This window comes from Microcaecilia unicolor, chromosome 3 (genome assembly GCF_901765095.1).
Source record: "Microcaecilia unicolor chromosome 3, aMicUni1.1, whole genome shotgun sequence".
Classification (NCBI taxonomy): Eukaryota; Metazoa; Chordata; class Amphibia; order Gymnophiona; family Siphonopidae; genus Microcaecilia; species Microcaecilia unicolor.
In genome coordinates, this window is record NC_044033.1 from 61,005,354 (window position 1) to 61,028,327 (window position 22,974).

General features: G+C 42.5%; 1 protein-coding gene across 6 annotated transcripts in view; it reads right to left on the reverse strand.

Annotated features, from left to right (window-relative positions):
• Positions 1 to 22,974, reverse strand: part of DISP1 (dispatched RND transporter family member 1) — a 400,222-nt gene that overhangs the window by 72,245 nt on the left and 305,003 nt on the right. For all 6 annotated transcript variants that reach the window (XM_030195975.1, XM_030195976.1, XM_030195980.1 and 3 more), the window contains 2 exons: positions 20,061 to 20,090; positions 3,196 to 3,319 (listed from right to left, as the gene is read on the reverse strand). In XM_030195975.1, the coding sequence (XP_030051835.1) occupies positions 3,196 to 3,319; positions 20,061 to 20,090 (154 nt within the window). The remainder of the gene's footprint in view (positions 1 to 3,195; positions 3,320 to 20,060; positions 20,091 to 22,974) is intronic.

Sequence of the window (22,974 nt, forward strand, 5' to 3'; positions counted from 1 at the left end):
GATTTTTTTTTTAATATAAGAAAACCCCAAATCACAAAAGATCATCCCTAAGAGGAATGAAGTTGAGTTTTACTCCTCAAAAAAACCATGAAGACTGAACAGCCCAAAGATGTATCCTGCCAGGAGGCTATGCCCAGACTGAACTCCTCATCTCAACCTTGCAAATTTCCTCAGTGGGGAAGAGCAACCCACAGTACTGTAAGGATCTAGGCCCTGCCTTTAGCAGCAATAAAAAGCCTTATAGCATCCTTTTGGATTTGATACTTCTGGACATTGCTTTAATGCAGTGTGACTTTTCACCTGGTTTGGCACAGCAACACAGAAAGGAATACTCTGTGAACCAACCATCTACATAATGTGTCACTGCACTGCTTGAGCCCACAGCAATGGAACAATCAGGGCACCATGTACAGTACTTATTAGCATGGTTTGGAATGTTCCAGACATTCTGGTGCCTGGGTTTGGGAACTTTCCTGGATTCGAAGAACTGCACTTTCAGTGATGTAGAATGTCCAGAAATGTATAAAAGGCCTCGCCAAAGACCAACAGGGCTGCTGGTGGTTTTTCCATCAGACCTAAACTGTCAGCCTTATTCTACATTGTGCATCTCTACCCTGCCTGGATATCAGAGTTCTCTGCATGGCTGCTCACTTGCCGACTGACACCTGAAACTTCTGCCTACATATGAACAGACTTTTCTCCAGTCAGGTTGTATTATCAGCTCTGTTATTGCTGGGGGATTCCTATCTAGGTGGCTTATGTCAGGGTCAACAGGGCTCCCATGTGTTTACAACACAAGAGTTCTGATAAGTGTTCTTCTGCTTAGCGTACAAAGAACTTTGTCTTTGTTTTCCTCCAAGTTACTTACAGCTCATAATTTTCTCTAACTACCTCCGTTTACATTTGCTTGTAAATAAAAAGTATTTATTTTTTGGTAATCTCTAGGCCTAGAGTCATTCGCTTGTCAGTATAATTTATGAGCTAAGAATACACATTATCCATTGGGGGGGGGGGGGGGTATGTTTACTAAGTGTTTATGCCAGAGTGCTTAATAAAAACATATAACATTACACCTTATTGTGTCCCTGCGTTGCCATCCTAGGCAGTTTCCTGTAATTGCTCCCTTACAGTGCCATCTTCTTAATATAAAACACCTTGATATAGCCCTCTAAGATCAGACCTACCAGGGCATGTAGAAGGAAAAAGACCCACTATCTAATTAGAATGATGCACTTTGTTACTGCACTCCTAGACTCAAAAGGGTTGAAAGAAACAAGAAGCTGACTAGCTTGTCTATGTCTTTGAGCCCATTTCAGATAGAGCTGTTCTTATAGGGGTAAATCGGCTACCCAGCGTTATAATTTCTTGCTGCCCCAAGGATACAGCCTTGCACATCAGCATTTCAGGATTACACAAACTGACCTGCCCTGAGCCCGGTATACCTCAAAGGTCAGCCCTTATTCCAAGCAGAAGGTAACAGTTCCTTGCAATTCTAGGAATGAAGGACCTTTTCACCTCTACAGAGATGTAGCTTTAGGAAAAATGTTGGAAGGGTGGTTGACTGATTAAGGTAGGAATCTGACACCTAGGCAGGACCTTGGAATGTGTGCGAAGCATCTTCCCATTAGGTTGAAATCTGGAATACCAAATGGTGGATAAGCCATCAGGGCCTGGAGTGATTGTTCAGATTCTGGTACTTGAGTGCATGAAAATCTAGAAGTTTGGTAAAGGCTTTCATTAACAGGATGAGAACCCTGTTGATACTCTATGACAGTGCGGGAGGATGGATAGGAGGCTGTACAGAATAGGGACAGAATCCTCCTTACATTTTGAGAACTAGGAAGTACCTAAAGTAAAATTTCCAACTTCTTTCCAGTAGTGGGACAGGTTCAACTGTTTTGGACTACAAAGAAGGATTTTTTTTCTACTTTTTATTTATAAAGTCTAAACTAACATTGGAAGTTAAATCAATTGCACAAGAAATACAGCTGATCTGATTAAATCAGGGATTAAGGCATGACCCCTCCATAATTCTCCAGTGGTTACGGACCCTCTCCCTTCTCCCATGAAAAGTGAAACTGGAAAGGAAAACCAGGTTCTATGACAGCCTCAGGTATTACAGGCATTCTCACCAAAGCATGGAGCAAGTGAGAGGAGTAGCCTACTGGTTTGTGCAGTGGACTATAAACCAAGGGATCCTGGTTCAAATCCCACTTTAACCCCAAATTTTTTTTAAATTGCGAGATCCTCCAGTAACAGAAATACACCTACTGTAACTAAATATATAAGCCACCTGCAACCCTGAAGGTTATTGAAGTGGTGTACATTCAGGTATAGTAAGTATTTTTCTGTTCCTGGAGAGCTCACAATTACCAAAAAAAAAAAGGGGGGAGTTAAAGTTGGATTTAAACTGGGGTCCCCCGGCTTAAAGTTCACTGCACTAACCACTAGGCTACTCCCTCTGCTCTGCCTGGATGTCTGTGTGGCCGTTCCCCCCCCCCCCCCCCCCCCCCAAATGACGGCAGAAAAACATCTCTATCCCTGTTTTTTTTGGCCATAAGTTGGACGTTTCATTTTGGCAAATGGCTATTCATTTTGGATGTTCTCAGCACAAAAAGTCCATCTCGCATCCATTTCTGAACAGAAAATCTGGACATTTCTCCTGTTTGAAACTGTCTGAGATAGATGGTGTTTTTTTGGATGTTATCAGGGCCGCCGAGGTGGGGGAGAGGGCAAAATTCCGTGGGCCCGGCTTTCGAGGGGAGGCCCAAGCCCAGCGCAGGCAAGCTTCTTCCCGCTTGCTTCCGAGATGGGTCTGTCTTCTCTCAAAGAGGATGGTCTCTCTCCTGCTCCTGCTGCATGCTGCCCAGGACCCAGATGACTGTATTAACGCAATATCGCATTAATGCAATCATCCAGGCCCTGGGCAGCACGCGCAACAGGAGCAGGAGAGGACAGCAGCAGTTGGTAAGGGGGCAGCTGGCGCAAGTTGGTGTGGTGGCAGTCTGAGTAGGGGGGGGGGGGCATGGCGGCGGCCCTAGCCCGAGTGGGGGGGGGGGGGAATGGTGCAGTGATACGTCCTGCCTCGGGCCCAGCTGGGTCTCTCGGCGGCCCTGGACATTATGAGCAGGATGTCTCAATTCTGACGTAGACGATTTTTCAAAAATGCCCCTCTCATTGGCTGCAGTTACTCACCAGTAGTGGTTTGGAGAAGTCTGGAAGGTCTGGCACTAAAATTCCCACCAATGCACAGACCACTATTAACACTGTGCACATGCCCAGAACTACCACAGGCCAGTCAGCTATCAGTGCTGCATAGCTACAAAGAAAAGGGATAACAGAAGAAAAAAAGTGATGTTTTGGAAATACAGTATGAGACATTACAACATATCTATTATTTGCTTAACAGAAGCTAAATTAACTGAAAGCAGCCAATAAGCAGAAAAGATGCCAGGAAACATATCCTTTTGTTTCTGTTTGGCTAGTACATGTGATCTTCTCCATTCCTCAACTACACAAGACATTGGACACAACACCCCCCTGGAGCCCAGCCCTCTAAATTAAATCTTTATTGTTTTTGGAACAGCTGCCAAATTTTGCAATAAGTCATCCTTCTTATAACAAATTAATTGTGCCCTTATTTGCCAAATGTGCCAGTGGAAAAATAAAGACTTATTGTCTTTGTGGGTGTTTATTTGGATTTTGATTTTCTTCACGGTAGAAGACCTTCACATGCTGAACTTTCTTTCTTCTGTGCTACATTTTCCCCCCAAGGCTTTCACCTGTCCTGCTTCATTACCTGTCACTAAAAGCCAAGTTAAATAAGTTATTTTACAAGAATATTAGCTGAATACCTGCTCACTGGGCACAGAAAATAAACTAGTTACTCTTACCAAGAGGGAATATATTCATGGAGTGGTACCAACAGGGCCGCTATAGGGTTTCTGGCACCCCCCTGTAATGCTCTCTTCCTCTATTCTATGCCCCCCCCCCCAACTTTCCAGGGGACTAGGATTGCCAACTTTTTGAAAGAGAAATACCCACTTGCTGCTGCCTGTACTCCCTACCTCCACCCCCCAACCAAAAAATAAATCTGCGATAGCAGCCCAACAAGTCACATCGGGAGCGGAGAGTATAGGAGGACTACACTTTTCAAACCCCACTGAACCACAGTCCCCTCCTTCAACATACTGTACACATGCTCCCACACATGGTGTTAAATTCAAACCTTTGCCCAGTCTCTTCCCCAACAATGGGGTCAGAGCAGAGCTAGGATATTTCCTCACTGAACTTACCATAGGGGGTACACAATGAAGCTACTAAGTAGTAAATTTAAAACAAATCAGATAAAATATTTCTTCACTCAACAAGTAATTAAACTCTGGAATTCGCTGCCAGAGAATGTGGTAAAAGAATTTAGTTTAGCAGGGTTTAAAAAGGTTTGGATAATTTTCTAAAAGAAAAATCCATAAGCCATTATTAGCATGGACTTGTGAAAATCCATTGCTTATTCTTTATTTACTGTTCTGGGATCTTGCCAGGTACTTGTGAACTGGATTGGCCACTGCTGCAAACAGGATACTGGGCTTGATGGACCTTCAGTCTGTCCCAGTATGGCAACACTTATGTTCTTATGTTATATTCATAGAAAAATCTAATTCTAGTGTAATCTCAGTAACCTAGTAAATGACAGCAGGAAAAACAACTAACATAAATCCACTCAGTACCAGGTATTTTGTGAAATAACATCCAACTCTACAAAAAACTCACTCAGATTCTATAACAAATTTACCATGTCGGCACTTAACTTCCAAATCTAATACATCAAGGACGTCACTTATGAAAAGGCAGTACCCTAAATGCTATAGTGGGCCCTAGAACATCAACACACCTATTAGGAAAATAAAGCAAAACAGATTACTACAGATTGCTACATAGGAAATTCATGCTAACAAAATGCCTGACCTTAGGTACAGACAGAACCAAGACAGATCCTCATCAACTACAAAATAAGTGACACACGCTGAAATGCAACATCAGAGAAATAGAAAAAGATGAAACAGAAATCCTAAGCTTGCCTAAAGCTGACAAAAACAGCTTGCTAGTGGACTTTGAGGTTTCCTCCCAAATTTCTGCCTTGGGCCACACCAGCCCTTGCAGATATATACCATATATACGCAAATATAAACCCAAAAAAGGCCCAAAAAAATGGGAGTCTAGGTTTATATCCCTCCACCCCCCCTTGACTGGAATTTCACTTACCTAACCTCATTCTCCAGCTGTCACTCAGGAACAAAGTTGTGCGCTGGGCTGGTATGCTGGGCCTTGAGCATCTCTCTGATAGGGCGTAAGACGGCAGGCCTTGAGCCTACATAGATGCTCAAGGCCCAGTGCACAACTTCGTTCCTCAGCATCAGCCTGAGGAGGAGGTTAGGTAAGTGAAATGCCAGTCACTGCAGGATGGAGGAATAAATTCCAGTCACCGCAGGGGTGGGGGATGTGGGGAAAAGTAATGCCACCACTGTGGGATAGAGGAAGAAATTCTAGTGTGTGTGTGTGTGGGGGGAAGATAGAGGAGAACAGACATGCTGGTGGGGGGGGGGGGGGGGTTGAAAAGAGAGAGAAAGGGAAGAAGGAAAGGGCAAAAATGCTGCACACCATAGGGGAAGGGGAGAGGAAGAAACGCAGGACACCACTGGAGAAGGGAGGACAGAAACACTTGAATATAAACCCCACAGTTTATATTAGAGTTAACAGTTTTCCCCCTTTTTGGGGGGGGAAAACGTCTCGGTTTATACTCAGATAGGTTTATATTGAGTATATATGGTATTCCAAAAACCTGTCATACTCCAATGTCTGTCTTTTTGTTTGGCATTCTGTTTTTCTAATTGTGTTCATTCCAGACTCTGGTTCTGTTTTCTTCTGTCTTTTCTTAACTCTGTTTCCACATTTGCTTGTCCATTCTCTCTCCTCCAGGCTTCACTTCCTCCACTGCAATCAATTTCTAACACTAATGTATTCCTTTCAGCTTTATTCCGTATATTTATCTGCTTCTCTATCCAAATTTCATACCTCCTTCATCCTAACCAGTTCTTAATCTCCCTCTTTTTACTGAATCTATTTACAGCTCTTTTCTTCACCCCGGCCATTCCATTCCCCATCACTCTCTCCTTCTCCAGTCTCACTAACTCCTCTGGTCTAGCATACCCCTCTTTTCTCCTCAATGGATCTGCATCCCCTCCCTCCCTTCATCAACCCTCTCTGTCTCCCTAGTCTTGCATCTCCAATATCTGTATCCTATTGCCCCTTCCACTGCCCTATTATGTCCAGCAAGTCCCCTTCAACTTTTTCACCCCCCTCTCTGCACCCTCTCCATCATTTCCAATTTCTTCCCTTGCTGCAATATGAGTCCAAACCTGCAACCAAAAGAGCTGCAATAGAAGTAAAAGATGTGTGGGACCTGCCTTCTGCACAGGCATGTGGGAGTGATTCCAGTGATGCCCCCCCCCCCCCCAACAGATACAGGAAGCCTGTGTTGAAGGAGAAGGAGGGAGTGGAATCAGTTCAGTACAGTTTTGCGGAAGACAGGAACTGCATTTTTTATTTTATACTTCTATTCAGTGGCGTACCAAGGGGGGGCGGTGGGGGTGGTCCGCCCCGGGTGCACGCCGCTGGGGTGGTGCCGCGCGCCTGTCTGCTTCGCTCGTTCTGTGCTCCCTCTGCCCCGCAACAGGTTACTTCCTGTTCTGGGGCAGAGGGAGCATGGAACGAGCGAAGTAGACAGGCGCATGGCATCCCTTCAGCAGGTAACAATGCACCCGGGGGGGGGGGGGGTCCTTTCGCCGGGGATGGAGGGATCACGCTGCACCTGGGGGGGTGCCCTTTCGCCGGGGGGTGGAGGGCTCGCACCCTTTCACCGGGGGGGGGGGGGGGGGGGGGGGGGTTGCGCTGCACCCGGGGGGGGGGGGGTGCATCGGCGATCCGCCCCGGGTGTCAGCCACCCTAGGAACGCCACTGCTTCTATTGGTTCTCCAATGGGCAGGAAAGGGAAATTGGAAGGGCAGCTGCAGCAGAGTGCTGCCCCCATATTTGGTGGTGGTCATCATAAAACCAGCCCTTATATTAGCTGGTTTTGTGTCTTGTCAACCACTGGCTTCTCATTTTGAAAAATGTCTAGGCTGGCCAAATGCCAGCTAGCTGGGGGACCAGTAAGGGAAGGAAAGGGAGAACAATGATAGAGGGGCAAAATAGGAGAGTGAAGGGGGTCACTGGTAGGATTATCAATAGCTCCTGGTTATCAGGAACAGGATATGCCAGTCCTAGTTCAATTGGGGTAAAACCAGGACTGGTTCAATCTATTCCTGATGACCTAGAGAGCCATCTGGATAGCTGTTTTGGCTCCATCAGCTCCTATATATAGAAGCCAACCTTTCTACTGTCCAGCATCTCCCTTTTCTCTTCCCTCCCCTCCATCCCACCCACCTGTCCAGCATCACCCCCTCTCTTTCCCCTCCCTCTGGTCTATCATCATTACCATCTCTCTTCCCTTCCCTCCCTCCCACCCATCCAGATCACCATGCCTCTCAATCTCCTCCTTCCCCTGTTCCAGCAGCACCCCTTCTCTCTTCCTTTCCTTCCACCTACTCATTCAGCATCAACCCACTCTTGCTCCCCTCCCATTCTGCCCTTCCTTCCTGGAGGAAAACTCCCTAGTCTGCTATTGAGACAAACATGGGGAAGCAACTGCTTGTCCTGGGATTTGTAGAATGGAATGTTGCCACGATTTGGGTTTCTGCCAGGTACTTGTGACCTGGCTTGGCCACTGTTGGAGACAGGATACTGGGCTAGATGGACCATTGGTCTGACCCAGTATGGCTACTCTTATGTTCCCTCTTTTCTCTCCCACCCCCTATCTGTCATGCATTGCCTCCACTCTCTCCCTTCTCCTTAGTCCATCAAGTCAGCATATTCAATTAAAACTTACCTCCTTCCTTTCTTCTGCCTCTACAATAACTCTGGGCAGTGGCATCAATCTATCAAAGAAGCAACTGTAATAAGCACTGGGAGCCTTCAAGCCCACGTTTGTGAAGGTCTTGCCGGTCCTGCCCTCTCTGACCTATATGAAGTGCACGAAAGGAAGTGGGCCTAGCAAGGCCTTAGTGAGCACATGGGTCTGTTTGTCTCCCAGTGCTTAGTGGCAGTAAGGAAGTCCTGGAATGAAGGGTAATGGGATTAGAGTGAAAGGGGGTAGACTCTGGAGTAATCTAAAGAAATATTTCTTTTATGAAAAAGGATGGTGGATACATGGAATGGTCTCCCAGTGGAGGTGGCAGAGACAAGGACTATTTGAATTCAAGTCAGCATGGGGATAAGCATAGAGGATCTCTGAGGGAAAAGAAGACATTGCAGAGCTTACCAGTTGGTCTAGATGGGCAGTCTGGATAGGCTGTACTGTCTTTTTCTGCCATCATATTCTACACTTAAGTGCCTCATTTAGTAGGCTGGCAAAATCCTCATTTTCCAATAATTACATTTGTCACGGGAACAAATGATATGCAGCTAAACTGATGTTTCATATTTTTAAAGCAAACTGGCAGCAAACTCAGGCTATAATAAACTGCTGTGAAAGGCAACAATAACTTAGCCAATTAAACCAACATATGTTCTGTCTTCAGAATGATATGCAAAATTGAGTACACAGATCAGCCAATGTTTACAAGTGATGTGGACTGATGAGTGAGCCTCACCTCAGTACAAGAGTACTCAAATAAGCATTTTTGCTTGTGATGCAAATTATGATGCACTGCACCACAGGCAAAAATATAAACTATTGGTATAGTTTTGATTATCCGTCCTTCGCTAATCTGACCATCTGGCATATCTGACAGACCCCTCCGATGACATCATCGCACTGCTATTAAGAAGCGCATGGCTTCTCTTCCTATTTTTCGGCTTCACATGGTCTCAGTCATGTTCGCACTGAGACTGTGCTTCTCTGCAAGGGAACCATGCTTTGAAGCTGATACACCTTCATGCACCCCTCATTGTGTGGGTTCTCTTCCTGTTTGAGATTTTGAGCTCATGCTTTTAAGCATTAAGTTTTGGACCTGGGACCTCGCTTTTGTAGCAAGGGAACTTATTATTTGATTTGAGACCATGCTTTTATGCATTTTTTTTAAGATCATGATTCTTTATGCAAGGGAACTATAATTTTTGGATCTGGGACCCCACTTGTGCAGCGAGGGAACTTTGAAAAAGTTTTAAAGCTGAGACCCTGCTTTTATAGCATTATAGCATGGCAGTTGGATCTGGGAATCTGCTTTTACGGCAAGGGAACCATTGAAAAACATTTGAGCCGACACCTTGCTTTTATAGTATGGCATCAATTTTTGGCCAGTTGAAAGAGGAAAAAAGTTGTTTTGTTTATAGAGCAGAAACTTTTAAGAAAGTGAAAATTAAAGATGTTTTGAGGCCTTGCTTTCTTGCCAGGGAGCCATTTTTGATCCGAGACCGTGCTTTTGCAGAACCAGAACCATGGTAAGATTCTTGTACACAATGAGTTTTATGAAGTACTGTATGTAAACCTACTGTATGCTTGTTTGTTCATTTACATTTACAGCACTTTCTTTATTCTTACTCTCATTCTTAGGTTCGGAGAGTTTCCAGTTGCAGTTCTGCTGTCTTGAGACATGGGGCTCTGCTTGGTTCTGCTGTCTTGATTTCTGCTTTATATGGTACTGCTATTGACTAGAGAGGGCAACTCAAGTGAAGCTAAAATGCAGTGATCTTGAGAAACAGGGCTCTGCTTGGTTCTGTATTTCAATATATGCAGTTGGTAAATATGATTGCCCTTGTTCGGTTTTGTACCTGTACGGTATTTGTTCAAATTGCCTGCTGTACAATTGGTTTCTTTTTTTTTTGTTTGTTGCTGATTAGAGTTAATAACCAATATTCTAATTAAATATCCTACACCTGTTCTTCAAGCATTGTTTGAGGGGTTCACATTGCTTTCTGTATTATCCGACTTTTCACTTATCTGACACTGGGCCGGTCCTATTTACGTTGGACAATCGAGACTCTACTGTATTCAAATTGGTTTACACTCGTGTGACTTGCATTTTATCAATGACAATGCTAGTGAGCTACACAGCATTGTAAAGTGTTGCATAAAATCTTGAAAATGGATTATTTAAAATTGATTATATTATAAAGTAGCAACTGAACAATGCAAACTAATAGCATTTTATAACGGTCAGTTACAGGAAGGGCTTGCAGTTGTGCCTATGTGGGGGGGGGGGGGGTCTCCCTTTGAAAATGCAGACCAGCAGGGAATGAAGCTGCAGTGTGGGCATATACATTTGTATTTGTTCTGAAGCAGATACAAATATAACTATGGAAAATTTTGTATATACCCATGTGACCTTCCCAGCCTCATGGCCATTTCTTGACACAGGTGAAAGCACCACTGTGACAAATGTGGGTAGTTTCATCTGCAGAGGAGTGTCAGCGGTTTGTTTTTTTCTAGCAAAAAAAGGTGCTGGTATTCAAATGCTAGGCCACCCTTCAGGAGTGGGGTGATCACTGAGGGACCAACCCCATAATAGCCAGGCCCCCTGCAACCAGTCATAGAATCTATGACAAGACAGAATTGGTGTGTAGAGCCTGAGCTCTATCACTAAAACTTGGGGTCCATGGGTCAATTTTAGCAATTTGGAAAAGGTACCGGTACTCAGTACCCCCAAGTACCTACTCAAAGAAAGCCCTGACTGTTGGCCATATTCAGAAGGCATTTTCCTATGGGTAACTGCTTATCTGCAGGAAAAGCTTTGAAAACTGAACAATCACACAGAAATATTAAATACAGTGTACTGAGTACATAAACACATGCATCTGCTCTCAAACCTTTGCAGTGAGCTGTGGTTACCTGGATCCTTTAGATATTCTCAGTACTGTCAATTAAGAAGAGTCTGTTCCAGTTGAGGAGATTTTCTGCAATGTGGATTTGGATTTTCAAGAGTTTGTTCTGTTTCTGTGATTATTTCTGGCTTTTGTTTTAAAACAGAGAGAGTCTCTTTTTGAGGCCCACATGTCTGGTAATGACAGCTGTTTTTCCTCTCCTCACAAATCATGCACTGCAATGCTAGTTACTTCTAACCCAAAGTGTTCATTATTGATTATTTAGAAGCTTCCGAACGTGGCACATCCAGCTACCATCTTTTACAGGGTATGAATGATTTGCACTCTCTCTCATTATTAAAACTAACAGATATTTTAATGAGGATTCATATCATCATCTTTACCAGAAGCCAGGGCAAAATATGTGGTTTTGTACAAGACTCATCTGCTTTGTATCAATACTGTACTGCATTTGTTTTTTATGTTGTAAATCACTGTGGAGTCTATATTGGCAAAAGGTGGTATATAAATATAGAAATTTAATGCGTTCCTTAAAATTGCCCAAAAGTTTGAAACCAGCAATGTAGCTACCACTGACTGAGCAACATTTGTATAGAGCTGGGGGCCACCCAGGGCTGGCACTTCCTTCCTACATCCTTATCCCCAGTGCCTCTTTTATCCTTCATAGCTGACAAGAGGAATGATGCTTAACAGTGCATCACCTTGGAGAACTACGCTGCTTGTCTCCATACATTGAGAAGGCAAGCCTAGTCTCAGTTGTGCATGCCATGATAACATCAAGACTGGATTACTGTAATGCAGTGTACACTGGTCTGACTACAAAGAGTCTGCACCAGCTCCAATTGATCAGAATGCTGCAGAAAGACTAATAGAAGGTTGTAAGCGACATGACCATATCACATCATTTTTGCAAAAACTTCACAGTACAGGACCAAATTTAAAACTCTATGTTTGACCTTCAAGGCCCTTACAGTAGTGGCCTAGAGTATGTGAAGAACAGGATTACCTTCTACAGACTGTCAAGGTCACTAAGGTCTTCCCAAGGAGTATCCCTAACCACACCAAAGGACAACACAAGATATGATACTCACAAGCGAACCTTCTCCGGCGTAGCCCCCACAATCTGGAATGCACTCTCTGAAAGGCTTCACTTAACACAAGACTACCTCTACTTCAGGAAGCAGGTGAAAGCTTGGCTCTTCAACCAGGCCTTTAATAGACACACATGGAATGATATCGGCTTCACATACTATAGCAGGACATGTTTATCCACTCCTACCCTATCTAAGATAACATTCAAGCACCTTTCTGACCTCATTCACAATTTTCTTTAAAGTAATACCTTACTTTCTTACTCCTGTCATCTATCTTATCTATATGTTCATCTTTGCTTACACCCTATGCTGTTTATTAAAATGTTTTATTGTGTATTGTGTTGGCATAGTATGTATTTGAATATTTTTTTACTGCTGTAATTGTCCATTGTTTACATAAGTACATAAGCACCACCATACTGGGAAAAGACCAAGGGTCCATCAAGCCCAGCATCCTGTCTCCAACAGCGGCCAATCCAGGCTTCAAGAACCTGGCACAACCCTCCCCCCCCCCCCCCAAAAAAAAAAAGTTTAATAATGTTCAATGGACTTTTCCCTCAGGAATCTGTCCAAACCCCCTTTAAATTCCGTAAGGCCAGCTGCTGTCACTACATTCCTTCAAAAAGGTGATAAACCCTAATTAATTAATAATAATCAGTTTCCTCTGCCATGAAACTGCCCCATGAGGCATGCGCTGTTAAATGCTCTTTCTCCTGCCAGCCACAAGGACAAACAGAAGCTTTAGGGGTACAGTCAATGAGAGATTGGGAGGAGGAGGAACAAAAATGTAAAATAATGGAGCACTGGGGTTAGTGGCTGGCAGGGAGAGGGAGACTGTCAGGGGATGGGCACAGCCAGGATTGAATGGACCCTGGTAAAGAAATCAAGGTGGACCTCATAATACCATGCTGCCATGAAATCATGACGGTATGTAATGCTGTTACTGTCTCTAGGGTCTATGCTGAATGGACATATCTTCACTCTCCGCCTTTCAACTCTCAAACTCCACTCCTTATTCTGATCCAATCACCAAGTCCTTGCTCTCTTCCCCATCCAATAACCTATCAATTGTAGCTCTTGAACACACAATTATACCTTCACATTTGAAGTTCAATGTATACAAAGTACAAATCCTGGAGTCATCTCAGTAACAAGATAAGCTTTCCACTACCTGGAGATAACAGAACCCCCCTATCTCCCTCCTCAAAAGAAAAAAAACAAAACAAAACACATTCCAAACCTGTGCAAACCTGTCACAACAAAACAGCAATAACTCACCCAAAAATCCCAGTATGCCTAACTCTAGAATACACCTATTTGGAAGGCATCCCTGCATAAAAACTAAATCTAAGGTAAATACCTTGTTTCTGTCACACATGCATAACACTGACAAACCCTTACTAAACAGGGCTGCTAACTGGCTCCAAATTTTCAGAACAGGCTGATGATTCATGGGGTCACTCAGAGTTGCCCTGTCTAGCCAGCACAGGCACCACAAAGACTGACAGCATTATCAACCATTTTAGTTTCTTTATAGGTGGCCTATCAATTTCTCCACCTGGGGCCTGTTCAATCCTAGATATGACACCGTTTGAAACTAACACGTTCTGTAGACTAAGGAAAAAGTGCTGTGGTGAGGAGAATGATGAGCAACAGGAATTAAGGCAAAAATTTCTTTTGGCCCTCAGGCTACAAGGAGCTGATAGTAGCCAAGGACTTGAAATTTGGGTTTGAAAACCAGTAGAGGAGAATAAGGACTTAACAGTTTATTCTCCTCACACATTCCTGCTCCCCAAATTTCATAATTCCCTCATTCCTTAACCTCTTTCCCCACCCCTCCCTGCTTGCATCTCTCCTCCTCCTTCTTTCTACTTCTGGTCCGTCCCACTCATCTTTCCTCTCCACCCTTCTATAATTAATTCTTCCTCCCCTCTCATCTCTCTCCTCTTGATTTTTTTCATCTTTTCTCTCCACCATTATCTCTTTCTTTCTTACGCCTCACAACTCATTTCCTATCTCTCCTATCTCCCCAGCACGTATTTCTCTCTCCATTTCTCTTTTTTTTCCTGTCACACACTCAACCCTCCAACCTCTCTGGCACACATTCTCCCCACCTCTCGCATTCCTCTCTTCCCCCCCCCCCCCCCCCCCAATACTCTTCCTCAGCAGCATTAGAAGATCTTTTTACTTGAGAGGGTCAAACAAACCAAGCTCTGTCCCTGCCTCCCCCTTCCCAAGTGCTGATGCTATGTGGAGCAAAAATTGGTAGGGCCATGGTCCCTGTGACCTACCCCATTCTACTGCCTATGTGCTCCCTCTCAACCTCTTCCCCAACACACTTCCATGCTCTCTCTGCTGCCAGATACTGTAAATTGACAATACCGGCACTGTCCAAGAACTCAAAATACACCATTCTTACCTATAAGTCAGCAGTGCACCTTCATTTGGGAAAAGAGGCCAAGCCAGACTGCTACAGATTCCTACACACAACCAACATGTTAACAGAATCCCTCACCTCAGTTACACATGGAAAACAAACTATCGCCTAGTAAAAATAACAGACTGCAAATTAGAAACACATATGCAGACAAAAACTTAAATGAAAACCCAAGAGACCCCAGACTCTTAACTGAAGAAAGAGGAACAGAAATACATTTCCTCCAGAACAAAAAGTAATGCACTTTTTCAAAGGTGCTCAGTTATAAACTTTTTTGTAACCGTGTGCGCCTAGTAGGGAAGCCTTTGGTCTACTACTAACATTCCAGGCAATGAAAATGTCTAATATAGAGGAACAGTTCACACAGCTTCTTTAGTTCCAAATTTGACAATTATTTGGTTAGGATGCCCTGTATGGAGCTTCACATTTCCATTCGGTATGCTGTAGTTGTAAATTTATCAGCGAGGAAATCATGACATGGGATTTCTATAAAACAGCTTCTTTACCTGTCTCAAAATACTTTGTGCATGCTCCTGTGCCAAATCAGGCAAAGACACCATGAATAAATATGGGGACCCTATATTATATCAATTTAATTTATAGAAGACTGACAGTTATTTAACCACTATCATTCATGTCATGATATTGCTCATGTCCTTCAAGGGTATCAGAACAAGATACACAGAAGTTTATTAAAAGGATCATACTCTTTCTGAAGAGAATACTATGGTGCTGGTAGATTACAAATACTTTTGCACATGGTGCCTACATACATTCTACAATCTTGGCTATCTGGGGAACGCTCAATAGTTCCCCCTTCAAGGAGCGACTATTCCTTTTTTCTTACTACTGTGCATTTCATAAGCCATTTGCTCCTCCTTGTGAGAGACGGCCAGTTCCACAGCAAATTAACTCCTCTTCACCAAGCACAGCATGTAGGTTGATGTCAGAGTAATGCCAGCTATGTGTGCTGGAAAACCAAGGTCTTTCTTTTAATCCATCGCAATTGCAAGAATTTCCTGCGGAACATCTGACTTCCTCCTTGCTTGATCCCCTTTCTGCTTGCTATGATCCTCTTTCTCCTCTACTCCACATCATCTTTATGGTGGAACTAGGCTGACAGCAATAGAGGCCCTTGCAGTTTCCATAACTTACTGTTAGAATTCTCAAACCCATTCCTGTCTCTTCCACATTCCAAATCATAGTCTCGTAATGTTTGGTCAGCAGTTCATCATGTGCATACGACACTGCCTGGCCACGCTAGGATGTGAATTCCTATTCTGTCTTTCCTGCTCCTGGCTTGTTTTATGGCCCAATGATTCTTACGCTTTCTCTGCCATTTAAATTTGATCAGTTACTTTCAACAGCTACTATAACACATTTAACATTGTATTTCAATACAGCCAACCATAAGGTCATGCATACTAAAAAGCCAGCAGCGAATGATTACTATTTACAGTATAGGTGGCCAAAAAATTTTTAAAAATCCCAAGCTATTGTATTGGATTTATTTGCTACAATGCAGAAAAGTACTATTTGCTCTACCATTGTTCGCTAACCTTCTACTGGGCTTTATCATTCTCTATAATAGAGGTGGGAGGTGTCACAGGTCAGCCTGCATGAGAGAATTTAGAACACAGGAAAAATATACAACGGGGGTAATTCTGTAAGTGGGTGCATATTTTAAAATACATGCCCCCTCTGGGGTATTTTAATAATTTCTTGTGGATGTGAGACAACAATATATGGGTAAACACAGAAAATGAGAGCATCCAGTCTGCCTATCCATATCATTTATTATCTCTTCCTCTTCCTAAGAGATCTTATGTTCCTGTCCCATGCTTGCTTGAATTCATATACAGACCTCACCTCCACCAGGAGGTTGCTCACGAATCCACCATCCTTTCCGTAAAGAAGTACTTCCTTAGGTTACTTTTGAGTCTATCCCCTTTCAGCTTCATCTTATGCCCTCTCGTTCCACAGCTTCATTTGAAAAAGATCTGCCTCCTGTGCATTTATGCCATGGAGAAAAATGACCCCTTACAGAATAGCAACTAGTTGAAAAACACACGGCAAGGAATGATGAGGCGGAGTTTGGGAGAATAGTGAGTGGAGCGAATAACTAGACATACGAGATTATAAAAGACTATAATTTATATAAGTATGTGACAAATATGATAGCATTTTATAAAGAAAAGGAGGCGCCAAGAAGGCACCTTCTTAACCTCTTATCCTAGCTGATGGCTTTTATAATTTTCTAATTTGCATTTGTCAGCCTGTATTTTCAAATAATATGCGAGAAGGCTGACACAAAAAATACCTATGGTACCTACTACTACTTGACATTTCTAAAGCGCTACTAGGGTTACAAAGCGCTGTACAATTTAACATAGGACAGTCCCTGCTCAAAGGAGCTTACAATCTAAAGGACAAATGTACAGTCAGTCAAATAGGGGCAGTCTAGATTTCCTGAAAGGTATAAAGGTTAGGTGCCGAAAGCAACATTGAAGAGGTGGGCTTTGAGCAAAGATTTGAAGATGGGCAGGGAGGGGGCTTGGCGTAAGGGCTCAGGAAGTTTATTCCAAGCATAGGGTGAGGCGAGGCAGAATGAGCGGAGCCTGGAGTTGGCGGTGGTGGAGAAGGGTACTGAGAGGAGGGATTTGTCCTGTGAGCGGAGGTTACAGGCGGGAATGTAAGGGGAAATGAGGGTAGAGAGGTAAGGGGCTGCAGACTGAGTGCATTTGTAGGTAAGAAGGAGAAGCTTGAACTGTATGCGGTATCTGATCGGAAGCCAGTGAAGTGACCTGAGAAGAGGGGTGATATGAGTATATCGGTTCAGGCGGAATATAAGACGTGCAGCAGAGTTCTGAACAGATTGAAGGGGGGATAGATGGCTAAGTGGGAGGCCAGTAAGGAGTAGGTTGCAGTAGTCAAGGTGAGAGGTAATGAGAGCGTGGACGAGAGTATGGGTGGTGTGCTCAGAGAGGAAAGGGCAAATTTTGCTGATGTTAAAGAGAAAGAAGCAACAGGTCTTGGCTATCTGCTGGATATGCGCAGAGAAGGAGAGGGAGGAGTCGGAGATGACTCCGAGGTTGCGGGCAGATGAAACGGGGAGGATGAGGGTGCCATCAACTGAGATAGAGAGCGGAGGAAGAGGAGAAGTGGGTTTTGATGGAAAGACGATAAGCTTGGTCTTGGACATATTCAGTTTCATGTGGCGGTTGGACCTACATATATAAGACACCTTAAAGCCTGAAGGCTATTGAAGTGGTGTACATTCAGGTACCGTAGGTACTTTTCTGTTCCTGGAGGGTTCACAATTACAAAAAAAAAAAGAGTTAAAGCAGGATTTGAACCGAGGGTCCCTTGGTTTACAGTCCACTGAACTAACTACTAAGCTGCCCCTCTACTCTGCATAGATGTCTCGGGTGGCCACTTTCTAAGAATGCTGCTATACAGCTGTCCATGTCCCTTGTTTTCCCCATTCAAAATTTAAACGTTTTAGTTTGTAAAATGGATGTTCGTGCCAAACGTTTCCAGCGCATGGACATCCACCTCAGGTATTTTCAGACAAGCTGTATCCTGTTCAAAAATACATGCGAGATGGATGTCCATTTGGGACATTCTGACTTGGCCATTCTTTCGAAAATGCACTGCACATGACTTGCTCAAGATTACAAGTAGTGTCAGTGAGGGGGGGGGGGTGCGATGGGAGTTTGAACCCTGGTTCTCAGCTCACTGCTGTAACCCAGGAGTTCTCAACCCAGTCCTAGGGACACACCTATCCAGTCAGATTGTCAGGATACCCACAATAAATATGGAAGAGATAAATCTGCATAAAATGGAGGTAGGGTATGCAAATCTCTCTCATGCATATTCATTTTGGGGGTATCCTGAAAACTCGACTGGCTATGTGTACCCCCTGCTCTAAACACGAGTCCATTCCTCCTTTGGGAAGACAACGTTATGAAACTTTAAGAAAATGATTATCTTCCAGTTTGATCTTTATTCTGTATCTTCCAAATCATTTTATCATTCAGGGACTGTCACACAAATTGAATCAACTTTAAAACATGTACATTCATCTAATAAATTATCTATGGCATGAGCCCAGATTACATGACAAAGTTGATAGATTTACCTACCTTCAATACATCTACTAGATCAAGAAACTATCTCGTACTACATTTTCCTAGCTATAAAAACATCAGATATAAATCCATATTGACGAGATTTCTCACGTACACGTTCAAAATGGTGGAATTCTATATGAGATAAAAAGGATTACCAACTCTTTAATATTTCACAAATTTATCACGGCATTCCTTTTTAACAAATTTTTGCATTGTTAGACAATGAACTAAACAGCAAATGTTATATCATCTTTGTTTGCTCTTTTCAAAATCTCACTGTTTATGTTTTCTTCATACTTGTAAAAATATATTGTATGCATTTTGTCTTAATTATTGTAAGCCACATAGAACTAAATAATTAACATTCAGATTATGTGGGATATAGGCACCAATAAATAAATACATTTTGCCGCTTTTTTTCGCTCCCTTTTCATTCTTGCTGAAAAAACAACCATCATTTCAGTTCTAATCTCTTCCCTCTCTTTTCAGGCAGACTCGGGAGGAAAAATAAACCAGCTGGCAACAACCTTCTCTCGCTTTGTAGAACCTTAAGAAATATCTTCTTTAACATTATTTCTTAACTATAAACCACATACACGTCAATATCATTTAAATAAAGGAAACTCATACATGTTCCATTAAAAGTTCTGTTTAAGTCTGGGATATGATTAATTCAATACACTGCTCACATGAATAGCAAATAGCTCTGCGGATCCCAGAAACATTTATTGGTCATAACGGCTTCTCACCAGATTTGTTTGGACACTACTAGACAAGTCTTCCATTATATGTAAAACCTAAATCCTCCCTAAACAAATTTAAATCTTCACTTAAAGCATTCTTTTCCTTACTGGCTTTTCCAGAATCCCTTTAAATTCTATCCTCCTTTTCTTCCGTCTCCTTGTTTTCAGCATGTGGCCCAGAAGGATTTCGTTCTTATATACTGCCTGCAAGCCTGAAAGCTAACGAGGCGGTGTACATTCAGGTACTCTAAGATTTAATTTTGCTGTCTCTGGAGGGCTCATAGTCTAAGTTTTGAACCTGAGGCAATGCAGGGTTCAAGTGTCTTGTCCAAGATCACAGGGAGCTGCAGTGGGATTTGAACTGTGCCCCTTGTTCTCAGTTCAGTGCTCTATTAGGCTACTCCTCCACTCAAGGACAGAACCTGGATTTCTGTGTTCCTACTGTGTTTTCTTCCCTTGATCATCCCTTTTGTAAAGCTGTATCTGTTCTGCTTGTTCTTTCCTTAATCAATCACCGACCCTGTGTTGGAAATGAATGTCCCATATATAATCCCCCTTATTTTCCTTCCACTGTCATTGATATTTACGATATATCAAATAATATTATAGTATTATACTGCTGCAAAGAGGCTAGAAATGTGAGCTCTGTACAATTGGTTTGAGGCAGAAGGCAGATTTTAAGCAGTGGCATTTACAAAAACAGGATTCAGTGGGATTAAGCGAACACAGCCCTTACCTTTTCGGCAACTTGAATGGTCTTGCTGGTCTGGGGAAAAAATAAAAATACAGATTAAAACTACAGAAATATGAAACATCTTCAGGGATCTGTACTGGGACTGGTGCTATTCAACATATTTATAAATGATCTAGAAAGCTGAATGACAAGTGAAGCGATTACATTTACAAATGACACAAAACTATTCAAAGTTGTCAAAACACATGCAGATTGTGAAAAATTGCAGGAAGACCTTAGGAAACTGGAAGACTGGGCATCCAAAGGGAGATGAAATTTAATGTGGACAAATGCAAAGTGAGGCACATTGGGAAGAATAATCCAGATAATAGTTACCTGATGCTGGAGTCTATCTTAGGAGTCAGAACTCAAGAAAAAGATCTTGGTGTCATTGTACACAATCCCCCAGATTCTATATAGGGCGCTTAGATTTAGGCGTATTCTGTAACAATGTGTGCCGAACTAACGCAGAGAGGCAAAAGGGGTGTGGTTATGGGCATTCCAAAATTTAGGTGCCTAGTTATAGCTTATGGCCCAGTGCACAAGCTGAGATTTACACCAGGTTTTCACTGGCGTAAATGGATGGGCGCAGATATCGGCGCTGAAATATCAACTAAGCATATTCTATAATCAGCGCTTAAATCTAGGTGCCGATTAAAGAATATGCTTAGTTGGCACCATATATATAATCTACTTCAATATGCTGAAATCTTCTGCTCAATGTGCAGCAGACATCAAAAAAGCAAACAGGATGCTAGGCATTATTAGGAAAGGGATTGAAAACAAGATAAGAATATTCTAATGCCTCTGTATCGCTCCATGGTGTGACCTCACCTTTAGTATTACATTCAATTCTGGCGGCCATATCTCTATAATGGAATTAGAAAATGTTCAAACAAGTGCAACCAAAATGATAAAGAGGATGAACTCCTTACATATGAGGAAAAGCTAAAGAGGTAGAGGCATATTTTCAAAGCACTTAGACCTATAAAGTTACATAGCAACTTATAAAACTTTGAAAATTTATTTTATTTATTTATTTTATTGCATTTGTATCCCACATTTTCCCACCTATTTGCGGGCTCAGTGTGGCTTACAATACGATATGAATGATGGAAGTACAATTTGTTACAACTCAGTTATGGATTACATTGTGACAGTTATGTGAAGACAGAGTCAAGTATCGTTAGGGAATAGGACAAAAGAAGAGAACAATGGAACAGTGGAAAGAGACAACGGGAAACTGATAGGGTAATAGAACATTAGCAAGAGAACATTCGGTATAACATTTTTCTGTGAGTAAAGGTATAAATTTGATAAAATTACAGGGGATAAGAATTCAGAAGAGAATGTATTGGTGTATGTCTGAATAGTGAGTGTGGACTTCATGTGTTTTGATCTTTACAGTAAATTTTATCAAAGAGATAAGTCTTCAATAGTTTGCGGAAGTTGGTTAGTTCGTGGTTCGTTTTCAAGTTGCGTGGTAATGTATTCCAGAATTGCGTGCTTATGTAAGAAAAGGTTGATGCGTTCAGTGCCTTGTATTTTAAGCCTTTGCAATTAGGGAAGTGGAGGTTAAGGAAAGTTCGAGATGATCTTTTGGCGTTTCTGGGAGGTAGGTCTATTAAGTCAGACATGTAGGCTGGGGCTTCACCGTGAATAATTTTGTGGACTAATGTGCAAACTTTAAAGGTGATGCGTTCCTTAAGTGGGAGCCAGTGTAGCTTCTCTCGTAAGGGTTTTGCACTTTCATATTTTGGTTTTCCGAAGATGATTCTGGCTGCTGTGTTCTGGGCTGTTTGAAGTTTCCTCAGTATTTGCTCTTTACAACCTGCGTATAGTGAATTGCAGTAATCCAGATGGCTAAGTACGAGGGATTGCACTAGGTTGCGAAAGACGAATCTTGGGAAGAATAGTCTTATTCTTTTCAGTTTCCACATGCAGTAGAACATCTTTTTGGTTGTATTGTTTGCATGGGTTTCGAATGTTAGATGGCGATCAATAGTGACTCCAAAGATTTTTAAAGTTTCTGAGATTGGAAGGTTTAGTTTCGGTGTGTTTAAAGCAGTAAATTCGTTCGTGTTGTATTGGGAGGTGAGTATTAGGCATTGAGTTTTTTCTGCGTTTAGTTTTAATCGAAATGCATCTGCCCAGGTGTTCATGATGTGTAGACTTTGGTTGATTTCATTGGATATTTCTTTGATGTCTTGTTTGAAAGGGATGTATATTGTTACATCGTCGGCGTATATATTTGGGTTAAGGTTATGATTTGATAGAAGTTTTGCCAATGGGATCATCATTATGTTGAAGATGGTTGGTGAGAGGGGTGATCCTTGCGGTACTCCACATTCAGGTGTCCATGAAGCGGACATGGTTGAATTTGATGTGACTTGATATGAACGCAGGGTTAGGAACCCCTTAAACCAGTTTAGGACATTTGCTCCGATGCCGAAATATTCAAGTATGTGCAAAAGAATTCCGTGGTCAACCATGTCAAAGGCACTTGACATGTCAAATTGTAGGAGGAGTATATTGTTGCCGGTTGCGATCATTTGTTTGAATTTAGTCGTAAGGGTAATTAATACTGTTTCTGTGCTGTGATTCGATCGGATTCCTGATTGGGCATCATGCAGTATTGAGAACTTGTTTAAATAGTTTGTGAGTTGTTTTGTTACCATCCCTTCGGTTATTTTGGTTATTAGTGGTATGGATGCTACTGGTCTGTAATTGGTTATTTCGCTTGCGCTTTTCTTTGTATCTTTGGGTATTGGAGTAAGTAACATGTTTCCTTTTTCCTTTGGGAAGAGTCCTTTTTGTAGCATGAAGTTTACGTGGTTCGTTAGGTCTATTATAAACTGTTGAGGAGCTGATTTCATGAGGTTGTTTGGGCATATGTCTAGTTTGCAGTGGGATTTAG